The following is a 24552-nucleotide window of genomic DNA, read 5'->3' as shown; positions in this document are numbered from 1 at the left end:
GTCAAGTTCCTCCTAATCCTCCTATACGTGCAAACATATGGTATTTGTCCTTCTCTGCCTGACTTATTTCGCTCAGCATAACACCCTCAAGGTCCATCCATGTTGCTACACATGGCCAGATTTCATTGTTTCTCATTGCCATGTAGTATTCCATGGTATAGATAAACCACATCTTCTTGATCCATTCGTCTGTTGATGGACACTTAGGCTCTTTCCATGTTTTAGCTATTGTATCACAGTACTTTTTAAAAACTTTCTATTTGAAATTATTTCAAATTTACAGAACAGTTTAAATAATCGAGGTGACTCCTGTATACCCTTTTCTACCTGATTTGTCAATTTTCAGCTTTTCCCCATAGCTGCTATGTCATTCTATATATTTTTTTTTTCTAAACTAAGGAAGGGTATTGGTATAGCTCATGTCCCTTCACCCCTTCATGCTTTCAAATGTATTTTTTTAAGAATAAGAATTATCCTACAACCAGAAAATGAGTAAGTTCTGGAGATCTAAAGCACAGTATAGTGATCATAGTCAACGATACTGTATCATATACTTCAAAGTTGCTAAGAAACTAGATCTTAAATGTGCTCACCACATAAAAGAAACCATAATTCCATCAGGTGATAGAGGTGTTAGCTAACGCTATACTGGTAATCATATGGCAATATATAAACATATCAAATCAACACCTTATATACCTTAAACATATATAATGTTATATAACAATTATATGTCAATTTAAGAAAAGAATAAGAATATTCCAAAGTAAATGCTCAAATTCAGGAAATTTAATATTGATATATACTTTTATCTAATCCAGATATTCCAATTTGTCAACTGTCTCAATAACGTTGGTCAAAGCACTTTTTTTCCTCCAGTACAAAATCCAGCCTGGGATCACTTAATGCATTTAATGGTTACATCTCTTTGGACACGCTTAATGTGGATAATTCCTTAGCCTCTGTCTTTCATGACATTGGCTTGTGAACAAAACAAGCCAGTTATTTGACAGGATGTTTCTTGCATGGGTTTGTCTGCTATTTTCTCATGATTAGATTCAGGGTATGCACTCCTGGCCAAAACACCACATAAGTGATGCTGTGCCCTTCTCTGTGTATCACATTCCTAGATCTGGACATCTGGATGCCTCATGACGTCTGTCTGTTTCTCATTGGTTATATTAGCCTGATCATCTGGCCAACATGGTGTCCATTTTCTCTGCAATAAAGCTACCTTTTGCCCACTAATAACCAATAAGCAATGGATCAAGAAGAGGTGCCATATTTATACAATGGAACACTACATGGCAATAAGAAAGAATGAAATCTGGCCATTTGTAGCAACGTGGATGGAACTAGAGGGGTGTTATGCTGAGCGAAATAAGTCAGGCAGAGAAGGACAAATACCATATGTTTGCACATATAGGTGGGTTAGGAGGAAGTTAATGGAGGACGATGTGGGAGAAGAAGGGGAAAAATAGCTGGGGAGAGGGAAGGAGGCAAACCATGAGAGACTCTTGAATGCTGAGAACAAACTGAGGGCTGAGGGGGGTGGGGCATAGAGGAAAGGGGGTGATAGGCATGGAGGAGGGCACTTATTGGGATGAGTACTGGGTGTTATATGGAAACCAACTTGACAATAAACTTTATTTAAGGCAAAAAAAAAAAAAAAAAAAACCATACAGACATCCTGTTCTTTATCAGTTCTCCCACTCCAGATTTAACATCCATTGATGACTTTTCCCAAACAATTCTAGGGCTGCAAAATGGTGATCTTCCAATTCCACCATTTCCTCTACATGTATCAGTTGGCATTACACTGTAAGGAATAACTCTTCCCTTTCCCCACATATCTATCTACCTATCTATTACAGAATGGACTCATGGATTCTTATTTATTCAGTGGGGTGTTATCCATCACTCTCCTCATTTATTTCATCACTCAAATTGTTGGCTAACAGGAGCTCCTTCAAGCTGGTTCTTGTATCTTCTTGACATCAATCATGATTGCTTACTTTCTGGCACAACAAAACGTTCCAGGCTTAATTTGTAAGTTTCCTGCCCCCAGCAATGGAACCAGCCTTTTTTTTCCCCCTGAAGGGCCTCTGGCTCTTTATAATGGGGAATGGTATAACCGACACTTCTATTCTTAGTCTGGCAGATAGTCATTGAATGGATGACTGAATGAAAATCTGCCTTCCCTGTGCAGCTTATGAATCAATGCTGAGACAGAAAACTGTCATCTGACTCTTCCTGAAGGTGGGTGTATCAGAGCCTCTAACACACTCCTGCCTATAGAACACCCAAGTCCAGCTCCTAACTTCTTTCCTTCCCACTCAGGCTCCCGCCCTTCACAATAAAATGAGTGTAGGCATCCACTGAATAGTCTTTGGTAATTCAGAAAACACTGGGACAGTGAATCTCTCTAAGCCTCAGGGACCCTTGCAGTGGACATATTGATAGTAAAAGGCTTAGGAAAAGAGAGCTGAATCCACTAACTCAAAACATACGGGGAAGGGTAGGAGAAACAGAGGCAACATTTAGTACTAGATCCTCCAAGGACATTATTTCTTTGTTTTTTAAGTTTATTTATTTATTGCGAGGCATAGAAAGAAAACAAGTGGGGGAAGGGCAAAGAGGGAGGGAGGATCTCAAGCAGGCTTCACACTTGAGTCTGACATGGGGCTCAAACTCATGAACCATAAGATCATGACTTGAGTCGGAATTAAGAGTCAGAAGTTCAACCGACTGAGCCACCCAGGCAGAGACGTTATTTCTATTCTTTACAGCACTCACCTATTTTAATTTTTTTTCATCCCTTTTTAGCATTTGTAACTCAGAGGGTTATAATGATCCCTGTTTAGGATCACAGAGCTAGGGAGCTATAGAATCCAAACCCAAGGCCTGACCTGACCCTTAAGTAAAGGCCCTGAAATACGCCAGAGAAGTCCATTTGGTAGAGATTCTCCTCCCATTTGTATCTTTTACTTTTAACCTATATTGTTTTTCTAAATAATAACATGTCTGATATTCTGCAAATTGACTTTGTCTCTGGATATTTTCTTTTTCATCAAAATAGAATGCAGAATGTGTTCCCCCAACTTGTCTCTTGAAACTCCATTTCTCTGCATTTCAGGAAAATAAATAAATAAGTTTTCACTCCTTAGTTATATACCTGATATATCGCTTTTATAAATAACAACAACAAAAATCCATACACCAGTATTTCCTACCTTTATTGCACATTGTGATCACCCAGGACCTTTAAACATTGCTGTTTCTGCTCCCAGATATCTCATTTCATTGGTTTGAAGCTGATCTTGGCAATGGGATTTTTAAAAGATCCTCAGACAATTCTAATGTGCAGCCAAGTTAGGGAAACCATGCCATACACCATGAAAACAAAATGGAAAGGAAATCGATTCTCAATTTTTTAAAGAATGGTCAGGCATCTTGAAAATTAACCCGACCCTTTTATCTTCACACAATGACCCAGGGTAATTTCTAGGAAATTAAATTAAAGCTGAAATTTGTGTCTTAATAAAATTCTGAAATTTAAAAATAAAACAAAAATAAATAACAAAAATTTAAAGCCCAGCTTAGTAAAAGACATGATGAAAAATATGGACTAAATTGAGATTTCAGGAAACAACAATCCAGTCAGCACTTATGGAGCAACTCGGTGATAGACATCTCACAAGGCACTGGGCATACTGTGGGGAGCATGTCAACACGTTCCAGTCCTCAAGGAACTTTGAGTAAAAAGGCAATACCCATAAACAGTGGTCGCTGCTAGAGAAAGTCACTAAGTTCAGGTGCAGGGGGTTCTGGGAGCACCAAGCCAGGTGTATGCCTTGGGGTGTATCCTGGAAGACTTCCCTGAGGAGGTAAAATCCCAGCTGAGCTTGGGAGGGCAAGAGGGAGTTAAGATTTGGGAGGAGAGATGAGCTGCTGGTGGTTAGTATTTAGGCAGAAGAGCATTACAGTAGACCATTTGTGAGCCTTCTGAACATTTGGTTAACACTAAGCCTGTCTGAATGGGCTCTAAGGTAACAGAAACTACCAAAATACCAGAAGAAGCAATGAGTCACAACTCAACAGACTCAGCAGTTCCTCCTTTGTAATCTCATATGTACATTAAAAACATGCCAACACACTACTGACTTCCTCTGTCATACTTCCTGCCTCTAGGTTCAGGTAACCCTCACTTTCCAGGAGCACCTTGGGATTCCAACTTGGAACTGTTCTGCCAATGTGGCTTCTCCCTTTCCCTGCTCGGGATTAGGGCTATCACTTCTCTGAGCCAGCCATGTCCAAGATGGCTATCTGAGGCAGCTTACATCAGAAGACAAGAAGTGGCCACCATATGTGAATAAAGGATTCAGCCACATATTATATATATATTTAATCTTTGATGACATCTGCAGAAGCCAGAACAATGGGTTCTCAAGTAAGCCATCAGAGATTATGGAATACACACACCATGGAATATGGAAGAGTCTACTTAGAAGAGCGCCGGCAGTAAGTAGCAGAGCCCAAAAGTGGAAGAAGGACAAGCCCACAAGCCACAGCTCTGCCAAAGATCTGCACTAGCTTCAAACCCCCCTCCAGAACAGGGAGTGGAATCAGGTCTGAGATGGCAGCAAAGAGATGGCCCAGGGCCCTGGAAAATTCCAGTAAATATTTCTTGTTCAATGGCAAATGCAAAACATCACACTGTCAGTTGCTAAGAGATATAAAGATGAATGAGACATGACCCCCACCCACCCTCAAGGAACATATATAGTCAACTGAAGGAAGCAGCAAATTATAGTATCGTTGCCCACTTCGTGGGCCAATTATCTGGCATATCCTAATTGGGAAACCACATCATCATTGGTTCCTAGCTCTAAAAATGATCAACCCAAAGGTTTGCACAGGAAAGAGCCTGGGCATATAATAAAAATTGGGCTGCTGATGATATAAAGTTGTCTAATGGCCGATTGCTTTGTTTACTGAAGAAATCACCCTGTGCTTGGTAATGATGGTAGAGAGTGGCCCTGAGTCAGATATGGTCCCTGCCTTCAGAAAGTTCACTTTCATCACTGTACATCTGCTGGGCACCTTACAGATATTCAGAAAATTCTTATGTACAGTACTTCATGTCATCCTGGTAACAACTAGTAAGGAGCTAAAGTAGGGGCTTCTTTGTCCCCGAGGCTCAGAGGAGTTATAGTACTTGCCCCAGATCTCCAGCTGGAAGTGACATTGACAGCATGTGTTATTCTAATTCTCAGGTCACTATTCCCCCCTTGCATGCGGTTTGAATGCACATTAGCTCACAAGGAGGCAAGAAAAAAAGAAGAATCTAAATAGTGCCAAGTATAATTTCTTGCTTCCTAATCAATTTCTACTTTTCCAGCAGCTATATATGTGTACAAAAAAAGCAGTTCGTGACTTAGTCATGTATCCCAGGGAATGTTAACTTTCTAGCATTTGAGGTAAGGGTGTTTAAAAAAACAATTATTCCCCCAAAGCATGTACTTTATTGTTAAATACAACGATTGCTCTGTAGAAAAAAAAAAAAAAAGAATTCAAAAAGCGGTTGAATCCAAAGTGTCTACTTTTTACCTTTAGAGCACCGTCTCTTTTTTAGCTTTGATAAACCAAGGCAGGAAACTAATAGATTATAAATGCTTTGTGATAATGTCTTTGGAACCAATTGATTTTTTTCACTTATTTCTAGACAATACTAGATCAGCTGGAAAACACCGGTAGAGTTTTCCATAGCAACTCATGACACAAAAGACCTCCAATCGGAAGGCTGAAGGCACTAATCCTTTCTCCACGATGGTCACTTACATTTCTTTGGACTGTCACTTTCAATCAGCAGGTAATGCCACTGGAATTCCAGTTAGTACTTAAATGGACTTTCCCATTTTATTCCTGGTTAATCTCCCTTTCACCCTCTCAGAAACGCCAGCAATGTCCAACTGGGGTTTGTTAGCAAAGCCTTCATAATTTACAGGACTTTTTTTTTTTCTTTTACATTTGAAACTTCATCTACCTCATAAATAACTCCTTTTATCACAAGTGTGGATGTTCCTGTAATGCTACCTGCAACCTGTCAAACGTTTCAAAAGTTATCTAATGTGCTAGACAGAAACTGCTTTTGACCTCTGGGTTAACCAAAGTTAACCAGCAAATCTGACTGCTTCAAAGGCTCCCTCCTGCGCCAGCTGCTGCTGCAAGCTATAAATTACTGCTCCTCACGGCAGTGACAAGACAGGGTACCAGGAGCTTTGCTGACACTGTACAGTTTGTGATTAAATATGGTCCTGGCTTCCTTTCCCAGTAATCAAGTACGTGGACATTATATATATAACAATGAGAAGAGGCCTTCCTGGTAACCTATGCACAGAATGATTAGAGTGTCTTAACCACTTTCGGAGTTTCAATTAGAGAATCTTGATTTTTCTCAAGTTCATTACACCTAGGCTTAATCTGTGCCATCCTCTACAATAAACCGGACCATTTCCCTGTGTCCCCAGTGTGCCACAATCTCCCATTACCTGTGCCTTCTATAGGCAGAGCCTTCATACACACACACACACACACACACACACACACACACACACACACACACTTCCTTACCAGTGGAAACTTCTGCTCACTCACCTCCAAGACCCAGCTCCCAGGGAGCTTTGTCTAGGAGACCATGCCCAACATCCCAATCAAAGGTGAGCCTCTCTGCTTTACCTTCGACACCTCTGCTTTAACACATACCACACTATATTCTAGTGATTTCCTTACATATCTGCTTTCATCACAGCACAGTGTGGCATCTTGGTTTCCACCACTGTCTGAAAAAGAAGATTCAGGTCTAAAGACTTGGGCAAGCTGCTTAATATCAGGGAATTTTCTCTACCGTATCTATTTAATAAGGCTAAAAATACCTGCTTCAAACAGGTATTGAATTTTTGATTTATGAGATAATTACATGAAAAGAGATGCAGAAAGTGACACAGATGCTGCATGAACGGCAGCTGTCGCTGCTTCTCTTCCCCACTGCCCTCCTCCCCATGCTCCCCCTCCTCTTCTCCCTCCTCTGCCCTCCCAGCAGCAGCATCAATATTAAGTTCTAAGGCCCCATCAGCAACCATGTCATCTATTCATCACTGTATTTTTATCCCTACAATGTGAAAGTATAAATACTCAACTATTTGTGCTGAGCTTTGAAGACAAATAGGGTTTTACTGGTCGTCAACAGGGCCTGAACTTCAGACGGTACAGAACTCTATCTTAGCCCATCTGAGGCTACTAAATGACCTCCTGGACTGCTGCAGCTACGTTATAAACATGAAGTTCTCCCCGACTCTGTTTCCCTAACCAAAGGCTAAAAGTTAATCCCTGCTGTCAAGGAACACAGACAATAGTTTTTGTTCCTGTGGTGGTGTTGGGGGTGGGGTGGATTACTGAATCATATTTTATATTTCTACAAAAAAAAAAAAAAAACCACCCCAGGTTTGGCTTATAAAAATTCCCCCAAATCACACGGAGCTGGAGATGGATGGCAGATTGCTAAATTCTTGCCGAGTCAAAGGTAAAAGAATCATGACAAATTGTTTCTTGGCTCCCTTGTATATCCTTTGAAAAAATAATTTACAGTGTGGGATGGGTTAACTCCCCTTACATCGTCTAATCCTCAGAAAATCTATGACCAGCTCTGTCTGAAAGGCCAATTTGACCCCGTGGGCCTGAGTCTAACTAGATTTTCTCAGCCTCAGACATTAGACACGCTGTCCATCACTCAAGACTCTGACACAGCAAAAGCAAAAATTTTTAAATAAACTTTTTAAAAAAAGGAAACTCTGCCAAAGCCAACCCAAATGTTTTCTTTCCGTGAAATTCAAATACGTGTTAAATTGGATTCTGCCTAGCCGGTCTTCTAAATCTAAGTCAGGGGGTAAGAATTCAGTAAACAGCTTTATCGGTCAAAATCACGCCACAAGATCCATTCAGGAAATAAGTAAAGTTTAGGGTAGAATGTGGTCTTTTGGTCAATGGCAACACCTAACATTTGTTTACTAAATGCTTACTAGAGCCAGATACTGTGTTGAGAACTGTACAGGCCTGATATCATTTGGACTCCATGATACTCCATGAGGTTGGTATCATCCACATCATGATCCATTATAAAGATGACCACACCAAGCCTTGCTGAGCGTCATACAGTGAGTGGCAGGGCTGAGTTCACACAGAGGCAGGGCTCTCACTGCAAAGCTCCAGAGCCCCTTGCTCCACAGGAACCACCTGGTTCCTTAGCCCTGGAGGTCACCCATGGGCTCTTGAATTTGTCCTTATTGCTAAACCTCTTATGTTTGCCATCCCTGCCTGGTGCTGTCCCTGACAGTGCTTCCTATCAATGCCCTCAGCCCAGGGATTTCCACTCCTGCCAAACAGCTGAATGGAGACCGCAGCTGAGACAAAGCCCAACTGTCCAGCACCAGGGCTCCAATTAGCCTTCACCCTGCTTCCCTCCATTTCTTCCTCATGGCAGCCAATCATACAGAAGCCATACATATCCCACATCCAGATATTAAGATGTAGAACTTGCTCTGGGTCTTAGATGTTGACTTCAGGAAGCTGGCATGTCTCACATGGGATGTGTAGGTTCAGCATTCTCTTCTGCAGGCTGGCTGCAAATACAGAATTGGGGAGCCACTGTGGATACAGAGTCCAACCCCACCACTTAGGTCAGTGACCTTGGCTTTCTCACTGAACATCTCAGAGCCCTCACTTCTTCATTTAAAAATAGGTGTAATCAAGTTTTTCAAGGTTGCTGTAATTAAATAACATGTAAAGCACTTGGTGGGGCACAGTTGCTCAAAACTGTTAGTGTCTTAGCTCGTGAAAAGGCAGGATCTTTTAATGGCCTCTTGACTCTTCGGTGATCTCTGAAGGAGAGAACAACCACATCCATTCATTCAACAAATGCTTACTGAGCACCTATTGCATGCCAGGATTTGAGATGGACAGTAGTAGTAGTAGTAGGCTATCAAGGCTCATTTCTAGGAATGTAAAGAAACATTGCTTAAACTCCTACCTATTGCCAGGCAATAGGCATGGAGTTTACATGGAGAATCTCATCGACCCTCACAACCATTTAAGGCCAATGTCATTAGCCCTTGTTTTACATATAAGGAAATGAGGCTCACTCACTCTGAAAGGCCCAGAAAGGTCAAGGTCCCATAGTTATGAGAGGCAGCATGAGCCACCACTATGATGACCCTCTTCTGGGACTCTTGATCAGATCTCATCATTCCACGGTGTTTAATTTAGGAAACATTAAAGGGAGGATCAGTTCTTGTAACTTTCAACACAAATCAATTATGTCTGGCATGATCCTGGCTTTGACAGTCCATCTTGCCAATGGACAGGGAAAAGGCATCATCTGGGACTGCTGGCAATTATAATGGACAGCCAGAGACAGAAAGCTTCAGGACAGGCGGGCAAAGAAGTCTCAGAACTATCACTGACCAAGCTCTTTCTGGCCCCATACCTACCCAGTGCACAGTCCCTCCCCAACAGCAAGAGCCGCAGAGTCAGCTGGACGCAGGTTCAAATCCTGCCTCTTTCCACTATTTTACACAATCCCTGAGCAAAGCTGTCATATTATCTAGGATTTATTTTAAAACCCTGCAGTAATGACAGTGAGATATACATGTATTTCTAAGTTAAATTTAATCTACCTCTATGGGAGGGCTGATTAAAATTTACATAGCGTAAACAAAGATCTAGTAGTTATTAACATCTCAAGTACCCTAATTAGGAATTCACACTGAGGAGGGGTAAGTTAGAATATAAAGGATGCAACTGTAAGCACCTCAAATACTGTTGTCTAAATCTGCACAGGAATCATTAGTGAACAGTAATAAGGGGCATTAGAAAACATTTTCCATTGCTAAAATGAACAACACTCAAGAAATTTGATTGGTTTGTAGCACTGTGTGGGTATCTCTACTTGAGCATGAAGAGGATGGGGGTAGCACCTGAGTCCAGAATTCTCTAAGATTCTGTGTCCCCAACACTGGGAATCTATCACCTGATGCAGCCAGAAGACTGGCCAACTCTAACACCAGAATATTATTATGCTTGTCTCAGCCTAAACTTTTTACGCAAGTATGATCCGTGGGCCTCCAGGACAGAGAGAATGGATTTCACAGATCCTAAAGGAAAAAGATTTATGGTGGCTTTTATGCTTGCTGGCTAACAAATGCTTATACTTGTGAAAAACGTAGCCTGTGACTTGCTTTCATCATAATACAGGTTGCTGGAGAGAAAACACAGTTCCCAAACCAACCAGAAAGAACCTGACCCTCCTTGAATGGATAAATGAACTTATATCAGTGTAGAGCAGAGTCCAAAAGCCAGAATCTCTAGCTTCAAAGTGAGAGAGAAGAGGCGGACCCTTTCAAACTTCTAAAATTCTCTCTCAAGTCTCACCGTGAAAGGCAGTTTATGTAGCTGTTAAAAGGCCAGGTTCTGGATCAGATTGCTGGGTGAAAATTCCATCCTGAGTTCTCAAACTTCGATGTGCCTCCTGTCTCCTCACCTGGAAAATGGCAACACTAAAAGACCCCTCATAAGGCAGTTAGGAGAGTCAAATGAGCTACTGAAGAAAAGCACACACATGTAAAGGAAGCCCTCAGTGAATGTCAGCTGCCATTACAGCAGAGGAGGACTAAGAACTGCTTTTCAAAAAGCACGTAGTATGGGCGCCTGGGTGGCTTAGTCGGTTAAGCGTCCGACTTTCGCTTAGGTCATGATCTCGTGGTTCGTGGGTTCGAGCCCCGCGTCGGGCTCTGTGCTGACTGCCAGCTCAGAGCCTGGAGCCTGTTTCAGAGTCTGTCACTCCGTCTCTCTCTGACCCTCCCCTGCTCACGCTGTCTCTCTCTCTCTCTGCTAGAAATAAATAAAACATTAAAAAAAAAAAAAAGCACGTAGTAGGACTTAGCTATCATTTTATTTTTTACCATACACATTTATTTTTTCATTCAACAAACATTCTGCGTGCCCATACTGTGTATAGGAGGGGGATCTGGAAATAGTAAGAACTACATAATATCTCCTCAACTGCTTGCCGGGGTCTCTTCCCTTGAGACTCTCAGTCTAACAATCAAGTCAGACAAGCAGACAATAGCAATCTCAACGAAGTTGAAGTCAAAGTTTTACAGAAGCAAACTCCACTCCACTCCGCCCCCCCCCCGCCCCCAAAAGAATAGAAAACTTCTAACTGCAAGGAGAATTCTGGGAAGGCTTCCTAGAGGTAGTCATTCTTGAGATGGGAGTGTAGGGGGACTGGAAAGTGTCAGCACCCTACATCCCCAAGGCAGGAAGTGTCAATCTGCTTATTTGTATGTCTGGCAGTATCAAGTGTAATGGGTCTTTAAAAATGTATCCTTTTCATCCGGGACTCCCCAGCTGTGTGACATTTCCAAGCCCTTTTCCCTCTGACTTTTATGAGTTTTGGTCTCTAACAGGGGCCTATGTGAGGGCACACTGTTTCCTCTCACTGTTAGAGCGACGAGCCACACAGCTCAGATACTCTAGGAGAATCCCTCTTGCGGAGGGAAGAGAAGCAATATGGAGATTCAGCTACGGCTTCATGTCAATGAGAGCCAGTTGTCCACTGAGCACTTAGCATGTGCCAGGCACCGCTTACCTGTGCTTTGCCTATTCCTAAAAGCAATTCTATGAGGTGGATGCCATTAACATCCTTGTTACAAATGAGAACACAGGGATTTGTCATGTGATCACAAAGTCACAGAGCTAGTAAGTGGCAGAACTAGAATTCAAAAACCACAACACGTGACCCAGGAGAGACTGCTAGTAAGTCCTTCTAGAAGCAAGAATATAAATCAGGTCTTACTACCACATTAGTGAAAGGTCTGCTATGTCTGTAACTTGGGACTTCTAGGGGATGCTGGGTATCTGCTGCTCTTCGCCTACAAGCCACATGAGCATCGTGAGTCCGCATGTTCTGCCTTGCCTGCTGTAAAATGACTAAGTTGCTAATAAAAGCAATGACTCTCACCGTGAATGGTGCCAACCCCAGTCTCTAAGTGCCAATGGTCTGTTGGCTTTTCCCACTGACTTTTCTGCATGGCTCTAAGCAGACAAACCACCCAGACTGCTACAAATGTTACTCAGAGAAGAACACGCGCCAGGGGCAACAGGAAAGAGAGGCCCACCCTCGCTGCAGATGGAGCTCTCCTAAGTAAATCCATCCTCCAAAATAAGTTAATTACTCCTACCAGGGAATCTCATGAAACTTGCAATTGCCAAGTACCTCAAGATCAATTTCATGAGCATTTCCCCAACCGGCTCTATAAGATTGTACTGGCCATTTTACAGAGGGTTTTGGTGACTTGTGCAGGGGTGGAGATGCAGGTACTCAGAGGCAGCCTCAAGGTTCAAAACCACTCGGGTTCAGTGTGCCAAATCACTAGGCTGGCTGGCTAAAGAAAGGACCTACGTGCAGTTTGGTTTCTTACTTGCCAGGAGATCTCACAGGACTATGGATATTGAGACACATTGTTAAGGCTAAAGGAGCATCAGCCAACTTTTAACTCCTAAAAATCCAGAACGGCCAAGCAGTTGAGGAAACAAAATCAACAAAATGAAATGTTCTGAACTCTAAATACTTCATGATCACCAAGGAGTCGGTATACCTAAAGTTGTCTAACGGAGTGTGGGGCCTGGAAGTCATGAAGACTTTGGGCCTAATGCGCCACTTATGAGGAAGATGAACTGGACAAATTACCCGACTTCACTGAGTCTCAGTGTCCTCACATGCAATGAAGATATCATCATTTCTCCACAGCCCATGCCAGTACATATGGACTATTTTACACACAGAAGAGAGAAAAAGGTGTCTTCTGGGTAGAAGAATGCCCCCAAAAAGCACATCCTCTTTGCTGGCCCAACCTGCACAGCTTTGCACCCTCCGCAAGGACTGATTATAAGAAATTTATGAGAAAATGTGGGCAGAGTTAGACATCCTTCAGCTTTGGTTCACACCTCACTCCCTTGCAGAGGCCTCCCCGATGCTTCAAAACAGGCTCTCCTACAAAATGCTCCTTGGGCTTCTACACATTCCCCTTGTCAAATACTTGATTCATCTGAAAACGCTAGTGCTCCATACCAGTTTTCTTGGACAAACTATAAGCTCAGTCAAGGTTAAGCCTAGATCTCTCATGGTCAGCTGCTAAATTCAGCACCCAGTCCAGCACACAGCAAGTCCTTATTGAATAACTCCATATATAAATGAAAGTGGTTGGAGGCAGGAGGTGGAAGGAGATGACCTACATATCACACCCCTTCTGCTCTGAAGATGGGTCAATTCCTTTGCTCACTTACTCCCACTAGACATACCCATAACCACCAGATTGCAAGCCTTGGGTTGAGTAAACATACTGAAAGACTTCCTCTTATTTTTCAGCTTGTTTATGTTTATGTTTAATTTATAATAATGATAACATTTATTCATTCAATCAATAGGTGTTTGCTGAGTAGCTTATACATATTAGGCACTTTTCTAAAGAACTAGACGTGGAATCAGGAGCAGAGTCATGGAATTTTTTTTTAATTTTTTTTAATGTTTTATTTATTTCTAGGAGAGAGAGAGAGAGAGAGAGACAGCGTGAGCAGGAGAGGGTCAGAGAGAGAAGGAGTCACAGACTCTGAAACAGGCTCCAGGCTCCGAGCTGGCAGTCAGCACAGAGCCTGACGCGGGGCTCAAACCCACGAACCGCGAGATCATGACCTAAGCAAAAGTCGGACGCTTAACTGACTAAGCCACCCAGGCGCCCTGCAGAGTCATGGAATTTACCTTCTTCTCAGGAGAGATAAACTAAGTTTCAGGTTGGAGTGAGTGAAGAAACTTAAAACAAAGTAGCATGTTAGAGAATAATTGGAGAAGGGACATGGTGACTTTCTGTTGAGAAGTTGGGAGATTACTCTAAATGACAAAACATGTCCAGCTATACAAAGATCTTGCCAACAGCATCTCCAGCAGAGGAGACAAACAGCAAGTGCAAAGGCCCTCAGGCCACTGACTTTGGCACATCCACAGAACAGAAAGTTCACCATGACTGGAACACAGGAGGAAAGGGGTATGTGGTGAATGTGGGGCGGTGGGCAGGGTTCGCAGCAGGTACTGATTTGTAGGGGAAGGGGTTAAGGAAAGGGATGGATAATCCTGTCTATATTTTAATAAAATCACTCTGGATATTCTGTCAAACAGGACTACAAGTGGGAAGCCAGGTAGGAGGCTAGTAATCTAGGCTAGAGATAAGGCTGGTTTAGACTAAGGTGAGAGCTAGGTACAAAAAAAAAAACAAAAAACAAAAAACAAACAAAAAAAACCAGATGTAAGGCATCATTTAGAGATAAAATGACAGAATGTGTTGCTGGATTGTAAGTGAAGAGAAAAATCAGGCTTGATATAATCCCAATGAAAGTAAGTTACAATGATTCTTTCTGACTGTGTACCTACTGTGAATCTGGCACCACTTGCTCAATGAATCTTCACAACTCTGAGAGGGAGGTACTATTGTTATCTCCCACTTGACAGATGAATAAACTGAGGCTAAGAGAGATTAAGTAATCAGTCCAAACTAGGCCACGACTTGTGCCTCCAGTGATTTGTGCCTTTGAAGATTCCACAGAGTCTGGGATCCTGTTCCAGTGGAAGTCGCAAACTTTTACTCTCTGCAGGAAACTCTTCCATGAATCCAAGCGCTCTGATGGTAAATCAAGCATTCTGTGACCGCAGCAGGACTGAAGTACCATGCTGCGAAATCCAAGGACAGGTGTCACGTGCAATCTGTTTTACATCATTCACCCAGGGTTATTTCAGCCCTGTGATCTCACATGCCCTGTGATATGATAGGATGTGACAAGGCCAACCAAGGAGCCCCTACCAGCAGAAGAGCAAGCTGACAGTTGTTCTAGGAATAGTAGTAGAAGTAGTAGTAGTAGTAGTAGTAGTAGTAGTAGTAGTTTCAAGTAGCTCTTTCCCACTGAGAGCCATTGTCAATTTCTAAACCTACATGGTCAATGACAGTGGTTAACCCATTGGATTAGTGGTAGGTGGAAATAAGCATGAGTGTGAGGACCTGAAAGACCAGGACTACAGCCCAGGCTGAACCACCTGGGTGACGCTGAGTTGTGCAAGAGTTGCTTAATGCTCTGAGTCTCCAGCTTTTTCTTCTCTAAAACATGGGTAACAAAACCACCAACCTCAGAGGACTATATGAACATTACATGAATGACCTGTGCAAAAGCTTAGTACTGCAGGGCACATGAGAAGTATTCAATAAAAGCCCACCATTTTCATCCTCCTCCTCAAATACTAAAAAGAATGAGGCACTATATTCATTTGCAGCCCTCCTGTATTCCTAGGAGAGGTGAGCTGCAGAATTCCTAATAAAAGTCTTTGGATTTTAAGTTCAGAGCATTCTACAATAGTCTAACTCTATAGCAAAGAAATGGGGGTGTTGCACAAAATTCATAGCCTCACCCTAAACTCGTAGTATCTGCCTCTAGAATAGCATGCACAGGGCAGATTGTTAACACGATACCAGCGCTTGCTAACTTTATAGCCTCGTGAAGTGAAGAAGTGAACACATCTCTAGAGCTACAAAGTTAAAAAGTCTTCTCTTTTACTGAGAGGAACAAAATCAAACCCCAGGCCAATGAGCCTGTCTGAGCTTTGGGTGTCTCATCTGTGAAACTGCAATAATACCTTCCTCCTAGGAGTGTTGTGAAGATTAAGTAAAATAACTCATAAACGTTACCTTCCCTCTGCTTCACCAACTCCCCATCTCAGTGGAAGAAAGGACAAACAGTAAAAGTCTGAAGGTTTCCTTCCATTGGTCGAGTACAGGCTTAGATGACCAGTTCTTGAATAGCACAAAGTTAACTTTCATAGGAAGTCTATGCGCTTCATGAATCAGAATAAACTGAGGGGGTGCCTGGGTGGCTCAGTCGGTTAAGTGTCTGCCTTCGGCTCAGGTCATGGTCTCAAGTTCGTGGGTTCGATCCCCGCATTGGGCTCTGTGCTGACAGCTCAGAGCCTGGAGCCTGCTTAGGATTCTGTGTCTCCCTCTCTCTGCCCCTCCCTCGCCCACACTCTGTCTCTCTCTCTCTCTTCTCTCTCTCAAAAATAAACAAACATTAAAAAAAATATAAGCTGAGAGTCATATAAATCCCCAGAGAGATATAAACCAAAGTAGGAGCTCATAAGACACCTTCTCTTTCCTGTCTACTGCTAAAAACCCTATAATTTTTAACTATAAAAAATGCATATGTGAGGCACTGCTTTCATTTGTCCATGAGTGTTGATGTTTTACACACTCTACCTCATCGACTAGTGTCCACAGCCCAACAGGGGCAGGGCAGCTGTTGCCAATCTGCTTTACAGGTGTGGAAACCAGACACAGAAAGGCTAAGTGATTTAACTGAGGCCACAAAGCAAGTCTGTAAATGAGCTCTGATGAGAACTCAGGTTTCCTGGCTTTTCATCTACTACCATCTCTGCCATACCCTATCAATCGTGTGCCTAAAAAGAGTAGCTTGCTTTGCTCCTTTAACTTTAATGTGTGTTAGGAGTTATATGCAAGCCACTGTACCTTGAGGGTCCAATCTCTTACATTTCTGCTGGTGTACATGGTAGTGACAATAATAATCACACAAATTGCTCTGCTGGGGTCCATGGCCAAATCCAGGCCTGCTCCCTCTTCTGGTGGCCAAGTGACAATATGTTCCTGCCTTTATTTTTCTTGTGTTTCTTCTGCCATTTACTCAGCTCTCTAAAATCTTGCTACTTAAAGAAGTCACGTGGTGGGCAGGATTGCCTACCCCTGAGAGCGTGAGAAATACAGACTCTCAGTTTTCACCACAGAGCTTCTAAATCAGAATCTGCATTTTAACATGATTCTTAGGTGATTTGCATGCTCATTAAACTTTAAATAAGCATTGCTCTCAAGAACTCAATATGTGAGAGAGGAGGCAAGATGGCAGAGAAGTAGGGAGCTCCATATATTTCATTTGCCCCCATATCTCAAACGGAGAAGGCCTGAAGCCATAGGAACCTTACAGAATCCAGGAGTTTGGGAGGAAAAGGAGACAGGGTCCACTGAGAAAACCTTATAGCAGCTACTCAAGAAACAAGCAAAAGTACACATGGTAGAGAGTCCCAAATATCACTAGGAGTAGGGAAATAAAATAACCAAAGTCTCAACAAGAGAGACCAAGAGACACCATTCAAAGAACACTTCCTGAACAGACAGGCCCTGGACAGTCAATGAGCCTTCTTTAAGATAGCAGTACTCACAGGTGCAGACTGCATAACAGGCTTTTAAAACTAACAAGAGACAGAAAGCTAACCAAAATGACAAAACGGAAGAACTCTCCTCTAAAGAAATTCCAGGAAGAAATGACAGCAAAAGAGCTGCTCAAAACAGATATAAGCAACATAACTGAACAAGAATTTAGAACAATAGTCATAAAATTAATCGTTCAGCTTGAAAAGGCATGGAAGACATCAGAGAAACTATTGCTACAAAGACTATGGAGTTTAAAAATAGTTGTGATGAATTAAAAAATGCTATAAGCGAGATGCATAATAAATTGGAGGCATCCAATGCACGGATTGAAGAGGCAGAGAGGAGAAGAGGTGAATTAGAAGACACATTTATAGAAAAAGAAGAAGCTGAGATAAACTGATCCAGGAACATGAAAGGAGAGTTCAAGAAGAGTTTGAGAACTGAGTGATACAATCAAATGGAAAAATATCCATATCATAGGAATTCCAGAAGAGGAAGAGAGAGGCAAAGGCACTGAAGGAGTCCTTGAACAAATTATAGCAGAGAACTTCCCCAATCTGGGGAAGGAAAGAGACATTGAAATCCAAGAGGCACAGAGAACTCCCCTCAGATATAACTTGAATTGATCTTCTGCATGACATATCATAGTGACACTGGCAAAATATAAGGGTAAAGAGAGAATTCTCAAAGCAGCTAGGGATAAAAGGGCATTAACATACAAAGGGAAACCTATCAGAGTGGTTGACAGGCCTATCTACTGAAACTTGGCAGGCCAGAAAGGAATGGCAGGAAACCTTCAATGTGATGAACAGAAAAAATATGCTGCCAAGAATCCTCTATCCAGCAAGCCTGTCATTCAGAATAGAAGGAGAGATAAAAGTCTTCCCAAATAAACAAAAATTGAAAGAATTAGTCACCACTAAACCAGCTCTACAAGAAATCTTGACAGGGACCCTATGAGGGAAATGTTGCAAGGAACGCAAGTTACCAGAGACACAACCACAAGCATGAATCCTACAAAGAACACAATGACTCTAAACCCATATTTTTCAATAATAACACTGAGTGTAAATGGACTAAGTGCTCCAATCAAAAGACATAGGGTAGCAGAATGGATTAAAAAACAAAATCCATCTATTTACTGTCTACAAGAAACACATTTTAGACCTGAAGACACCTTCGGATTGAAAGTAAGGGTATGGAGAAATATGTATCATGCTACTGGAAATCAAAAGGAAGCTGGAGTAGCCATACTTATATCAAACAAACTGGACTTTAAAGTAAAGGCAGTAACAAGGGATGAAGAAGGGCATTATATAATAATTACAGGGTCTATCCATCAGGGAGAGCTAACAATCATAAATGTCTATGCACTGAATACAGGAGCACCTAAATACATAAAACAATTAATCACAAACAGAAACAATCTTACGGATAAGAATGTGCTAGTAGCAGAGGACTTTAATACTCCACTTACAGCAATGGATAGATCAACTAGACAGAAAATCACTAAAGAAACAATGGACTTGAATGACACATGGGACCAGATGGATCTAACAGATATATTTAGAACTCTACATCCTAAGGCTATGGAATTCACTTTCTTCTCAAGTGCGCCTGGCATATTCTCCAAGATAGATCACATACTGGGACATAAAGCAGCCCTCAAAAATATAAAAGAGTTGAGATCATACCATGCACACTTTCAGACCACAATGCTATGAAACTTGAAATTGACCACAGGAAGAAGTCTGGAAAACCTCCAAAAACATGGAGGTTAAAGAACACCCTACTAAAGAACGAATGGGCCAATGAGGCAATTAGAGAAGAAATTTAAAAATATGTGGAAACAAATGAAAATGAAAATACAACAATGCAAACTCTATGGGATGAAGCAAAGGCAGTCCTAAGAGGAAAGTACATTGTACTCCGGGCCTATTTCAAGAAATTAGAAAAAGTGCAAGTACAAAATCTAACAGCACACCTAAAGAAACTAGAAGGAGAGCAGCAAGAGCACCCCAAACCCTGTAGGAGAAGAGAAATAATAAAAATCAGGGCAGAAATAAACAATGTAGAATCAAGAAGTCAATATGTGTTCAAGAAACCATCAACACAGAATATGGGATAAAATACCCATAGTGGCTGTTAGGATGAGACTTCTGAATTGCTTCAATCTTCAAGTCCCCATTCGTTAATTTCACCAGTATTTAATTATGTTGCCTGGCCTACAATTGGCACAAAATAAATATTTGTAGAATAAACTGGTGATTAATTTTGTAACCAGTTAATCCATGTGATAATCCATCTTCCCTTTCTCCCCATGCTCCTCTCTTCTGGAGAATCAAATAAATTAGTACACGTGAAGGTCTTAGAACAGTGCCTGGCACATAGTAGGTGCTCAACAAGTTCCAACCATCATTATTAACAGACCATGAAGGTAGCTGCATTCAAAACTGGCCACTTTGGCTTTGAGAAGGAATACGTAATATGGGCCACCTCGGATCTTTGTGGGAATGCCAGTTGGTTGAAGGAATCCAAACTTATCTTTAAAAACAGACACCATGAAGCATACTCTGTAATGCATAGAAAAATGATTCCAGTGGATTCCAGGAAAATGATTAAGTGTCCAGGAGAGGTGGGCTGACAGATTATCAGTGTTGGTATGCAAACTATGTTTGGCATAGCAGTGAAAAGCAAAGTACTTCCTCCTATCTGCATCTGCCTCTCGTCTTACTTCTGATATAAAGATAAGAGACTCTGAGGTAATGAATCATGGTGGTGGAGAATGGCTGGATGGACAGACCTACTCAATCTAGTTAGACAGACACTCCTGGTTCAAAGGTAGCTTTAAACGTTAATAAGCCTTCAATGGCCGAGTGTCTCCTTCTTCATGCCTTGCTCTTTCCTGCTATGCTGACTTCGCTCTTGCCATTAGCCCAACCCTATAAAAGACTTTCCCACTTCTCTCCTACCCCCCATCCTTTAAACATCAGCTCAAACCACCCAGCTTCCCAACACCAACGCTTGGACCTGGGGTCTTTTCTCCCCCCTCTTCCCCCAGCCCCCCCATAGGGCAGCTAGGTGTCGTTGTGTTAATCAGTTTTTCTTTTTAACTCCTCAAGTTTCACCAAAACTTCCACCAGCACGAGGACTGCACCTCACATTTCTTTGAGCTCTCCCATATGCCAAACACTGTTCCTTGCACTGAACAAGGTGCTTATGGTGTATGGACTGCCCCAGCTGTTTTCACAAACAGATAATAGAAAGGCAAGAGATTTCCCATGGATTTTTCCATGTTTAATAAACAACTGCATTTCTATGACATTTAAGAAACAAAATCAGCTTTCAGTATTTTAACCTACATTTATTTTGTGCTAAACTTATATTGGGTAGTTTTTCTACATAGTCGAACCATCTTATTTTCTGCTCCTTTCTTCTACCGTCATATCATAAGAAGGCCTTCTCTGGGGCAAAGTTTTAGATTGTAATAGTGGGCGTCACTCACGGTGAACACTCACTAGGTGCTAAGGGCTGTGCTAAATGCTTTAGGTGCATTAATCATCACATTTTAATCATCACTATAATGTGATGATGCTGGCACTATTATGGTCCCCAAATGAAAGAAGAGACACGCTCTGGTAGGGTAATTTATCAAGGTCACAGAGTCAGGAAGTAGTGATGCCAATGGTACCCATCTCTTATTCCCATAAGAACCTAGGCACTTACCCATAATGCTCTGCTGTTTCTGCTTCAGTTTCTTTTATCTTTCAGAAACACTGAAAAGGTTATCTGGTAAATTGATATTGGTTTGCTATCTAACGCAAAAAAGCCAATTCAAAGAACAGTACTCACAGGAAAACTACCTGAAGGGCAATTCGGCTCAGGCTATAAAACACACTTTCTAGGCTGATTTTTGGCATAAAATGTCAAGGACAAAATAAATTTTTTGCTGATTAAAAGAAAAAACTCTCTGTGGCAGCTATTAAATTTTGCAGCTTAAGAAAGGAGGCATTCATCGGAGTTGGCTCCTTTTGGCTCTTAATCATAATGCCTAAGCTCCTATTAGTTTTAGAAAAACAAAAAGTAATTTTTTTCTCAATGTGTCAATAGAATGCAGTCCTTCCCAAAACAAAGTAAAATAAAAATGAGGCAATTTAAGAAATGCTTGAAGAGAACCAGTTCTACCCTTTAACCCTGTGCACTGAACCATCATTTCAAAGATGTTTCAAAGCGTTTCTGTCCTGTTATTTACTCTCTAGATATTTCTGTCTTTTGTAAGAAGTGTCAGTTGCAAAAAAAAAAATTCATCAAGATGTGCATTAACATTAGTTGAGATTGATCTTTTGAGATGAACTGGTTTTATTTCTTCATCAGATTTATCCTTTACATGAATGGTTAAAGATACTTTATGCCAGTCTTCATCTCCTGGCTGGATGGAGTCTAAGGCACCTACAGAAAAAAGCTGACTTGGCCTCTGCTGGCATTGTCTGTCCACAGATCTGCAGCCCAGGATGAGGCTTCAGGACACTCCATGGAGCCCTGGGCCAACTGTGAAACTGTTCCACACGCTCAGCCTCGAGTCTCACTACTTGTGTGGGCAGCATTTGGCCTGCTCTCTATTTACACAAACTCCCTAACGGTCTCTGGCACCACTGACGTCTCAGAGGGAGGCACAGTACATAGAGTGTTTCACATGAAAATCTTTAAACAAAAGGAATTAAAGAAAATCCCTGTTTAATAGTAAGTTTTTACCAAGCTCCTAAATTCTCAAGAGCATGTGAAATATTAACTTTCCCCAAAAGGGAGCACAGAGCTTGCCTTGTTTCAATGCATAGTGTTGGGTCACAAATGCTCTAGAAAGCAGCATGACTCGTTCTTAGGAACCTACTGAGATTCTTCAAAAATAATGGTTAAAAAGGCCCGGGGTCTGGAGCCAAACAGACCTGTGTTCAAATTCTGGTTGTGACACTCTCCAAGTCTCAGAAACTTTGTTTACAAATCGCGGATAATAGTGGAAACGACCTCATCCTATTGCTGTGAAACTTATGCAGTATCATGTATCTATTCATACTAAGTGTTCCCTGTGTAGTGGTGGTCTTTGAAATACAGTCAGCCTTCCACCATCTTGACTTGTAGAGGGACCCTTAGGCAGGAAGTCTCAGATTCACGAAGTGGTGAATCTCTAACAAAAATTCCTAAAACCTGTTCCTGTTCCAGTCTCCCAAATCCAACCTGAGAGTCTAGCTTGGTTTACCACAGGCACCAAGGCACCCGAGTCAGAGTTAACAGGGGCAGCCACAAGGGGGCACTAGATAAGAGTCAGAGAGCTGGGATGGTGGTGCATTCCTGGCTCTGGGCCAGCTTGCTCATCTTCTCGGCCCAGCACTAGCCTAGGCAAACAGTACTAAGGGATTCTCTCCCCACCCTGAGTCACTACCCTATCAGCCCTAGAAGCTCCCAGATAGTGCCAAGGCAGCCATTTTGCTTGCCCACATCACTGAGCCAGCAAAGATCCTGCCATCGTGCGCTGTGGCTTTCCCTACAACAATGTTCCTCCCACCAGGAGCAGGTGGCACCTCCTTAACAGTCCCACCACTTTCCTCTCCAGCAACCACAGCCATTTCCCGTGGCCAGGGCTCTCTCCATGTGGTCTAGAGTTCCATCTGCCACATGTCTCCGTGTTTCTGGACAGCCAGTCCCAATTTTACATTTTATACTCCTTTCGGATAAGGGAAAAGGTTGACCGGATCAACAGGACGCAAGTCTTTATCAGTTTCCATCAGTTTCCATGAGACATAGATCAGATAGTTAAATTTGGGCCTGACAATAAGGGGTTAAATAAAATGATGGTAAACTAAATAAATATAATGGTTATTTAACCTTGTTTATAATATTAAGTGAAAAATAATAATACCATTGCATAGAATGAAAAAAATCAGGAAAGGTATACACCAAAACAAACAAACAAAAAACCAAAACCCTGAAAGTATTTTTTCTTTGACTGTAAGATTGCAACTGCTTTTTATATTATTTCTTCCTTTTTGCTTATCTGTATTTTCTAATCTGTCTGTAATATACTCAATAACTCACTCATTAAAGGAACACTGATTGAATACCTACCACATGTCAGGCTGCTGCTGAGTGCCTGAATTACTATGGTTGCACAAAGCAGATTTACCATCATGGAAACCACAGTCCAGTAGCAGGGAGAGACATTAAATCAAGTAATCACACAAATATATCATTATAAACTGGGAAAAGAGCCATGGAGGAAAAGTATAGGGCACCGTGACCAAATGTAGGAGGGGACCCAATCTCTTCTGGCATGAGAGTGGGCTCAGGGAAAGAAGTGATGTACATTAACAGCCCGGGAACAGAAAGCAAGCAGGTCTGGTAGCTGCGGCTGATGGACCAAGGTGAGGACTTGAGGCCGAAGCAGAAGAGATGGAGGGTTCCAGTCTTTCTACTGAATGCAAGGGGAAACTCTGAAGCAGGAGAGTAAACTGATCTACTTTGGCCACGAGCACATGTTACTCCTGGCCAACAGCCCCCTGTCCCTCCGCGCTACCAGATGCCCAAGAGTCTTAGATGAAGGCCAGGTAGAAGCAGCGCTGGATAAGGGAAATGGCATGAGAAGTGACCTCCAAGCTGGCCAGAGCAATATTTTGTCCCTAGGGACTGTTTGGGAACAAAGTGTTCAGTCAGCTCATGGGCAAAGGCAAATTACACTGGCACAGTGTTCAAAATGCTGTTTTATCTTAAACCCTGGAACCGATGCTTCAGAGAACAAATGGCAGGTGTATTTACATTAAACATGAAACTCATTCAATCCTGTATTTGTGAGGCACTTGGCTCTTTTATTCCCGGCTTCGCTGGGGTTTTGTAGCCTGTTATCTCTTATTACCATGTTATTAGGCTTTTCCTCAATCCCTACCACTCCCCCACCCCTGCTCCTTTTATACTTTCTCCACAGGTATGTGCCACTTGGTTTTCCACCTTGATGAGCTCTTGTTGAGAACTGCCTGGCCCCCTGAATGCTCTTTTTATCCCCTTCCCTGTCACAGTGGTAGCCAGATCAGACGGATCATTTTCCAGTTGTTGTTCACATTAAGAGGAAGGTTATGAAAACCTATCAGGGCAGCATTTTCCTTAAATGGCCTCAGCTGCAGAGGACACTGCA

The 24552-nt window shown here is 42.1% G+C and overlaps 1 protein-coding gene across 1 annotated transcript in view; it reads right to left on the bottom strand.

The window, feature by feature from the left end:
* ROR1 (receptor tyrosine kinase like orphan receptor 1) overlaps positions 1 to 22993 on the bottom strand; it is a 262889-nt gene extending 239896 nt beyond the window's left edge. The window contains 1 exon segment of the mRNA XM_039233468.1: positions 22933 to 22993. Coding sequence (XP_039089399.1) covers positions 22933 to 22993 — 61 coding nt within the window.
* Between the last annotated feature and the right edge of the window lie 1559 nt (positions 22994 to 24552).

The sequence above is a fragment of the Hyaena hyaena genome, unplaced genomic scaffold (genome assembly GCF_003009895.1).
Source record: "Hyaena hyaena isolate Hyena2069 unplaced genomic scaffold, ASM300989v1 scaffold_75, whole genome shotgun sequence".
In the NCBI taxonomy this organism is placed as follows: Eukaryota; Metazoa; Chordata; class Mammalia; order Carnivora; family Hyaenidae; genus Hyaena; species Hyaena hyaena.
The sequence above is the reverse complement of the archived record's forward strand: the minus strand, read 5'-3'. Positions and strand labels throughout refer to the sequence as shown.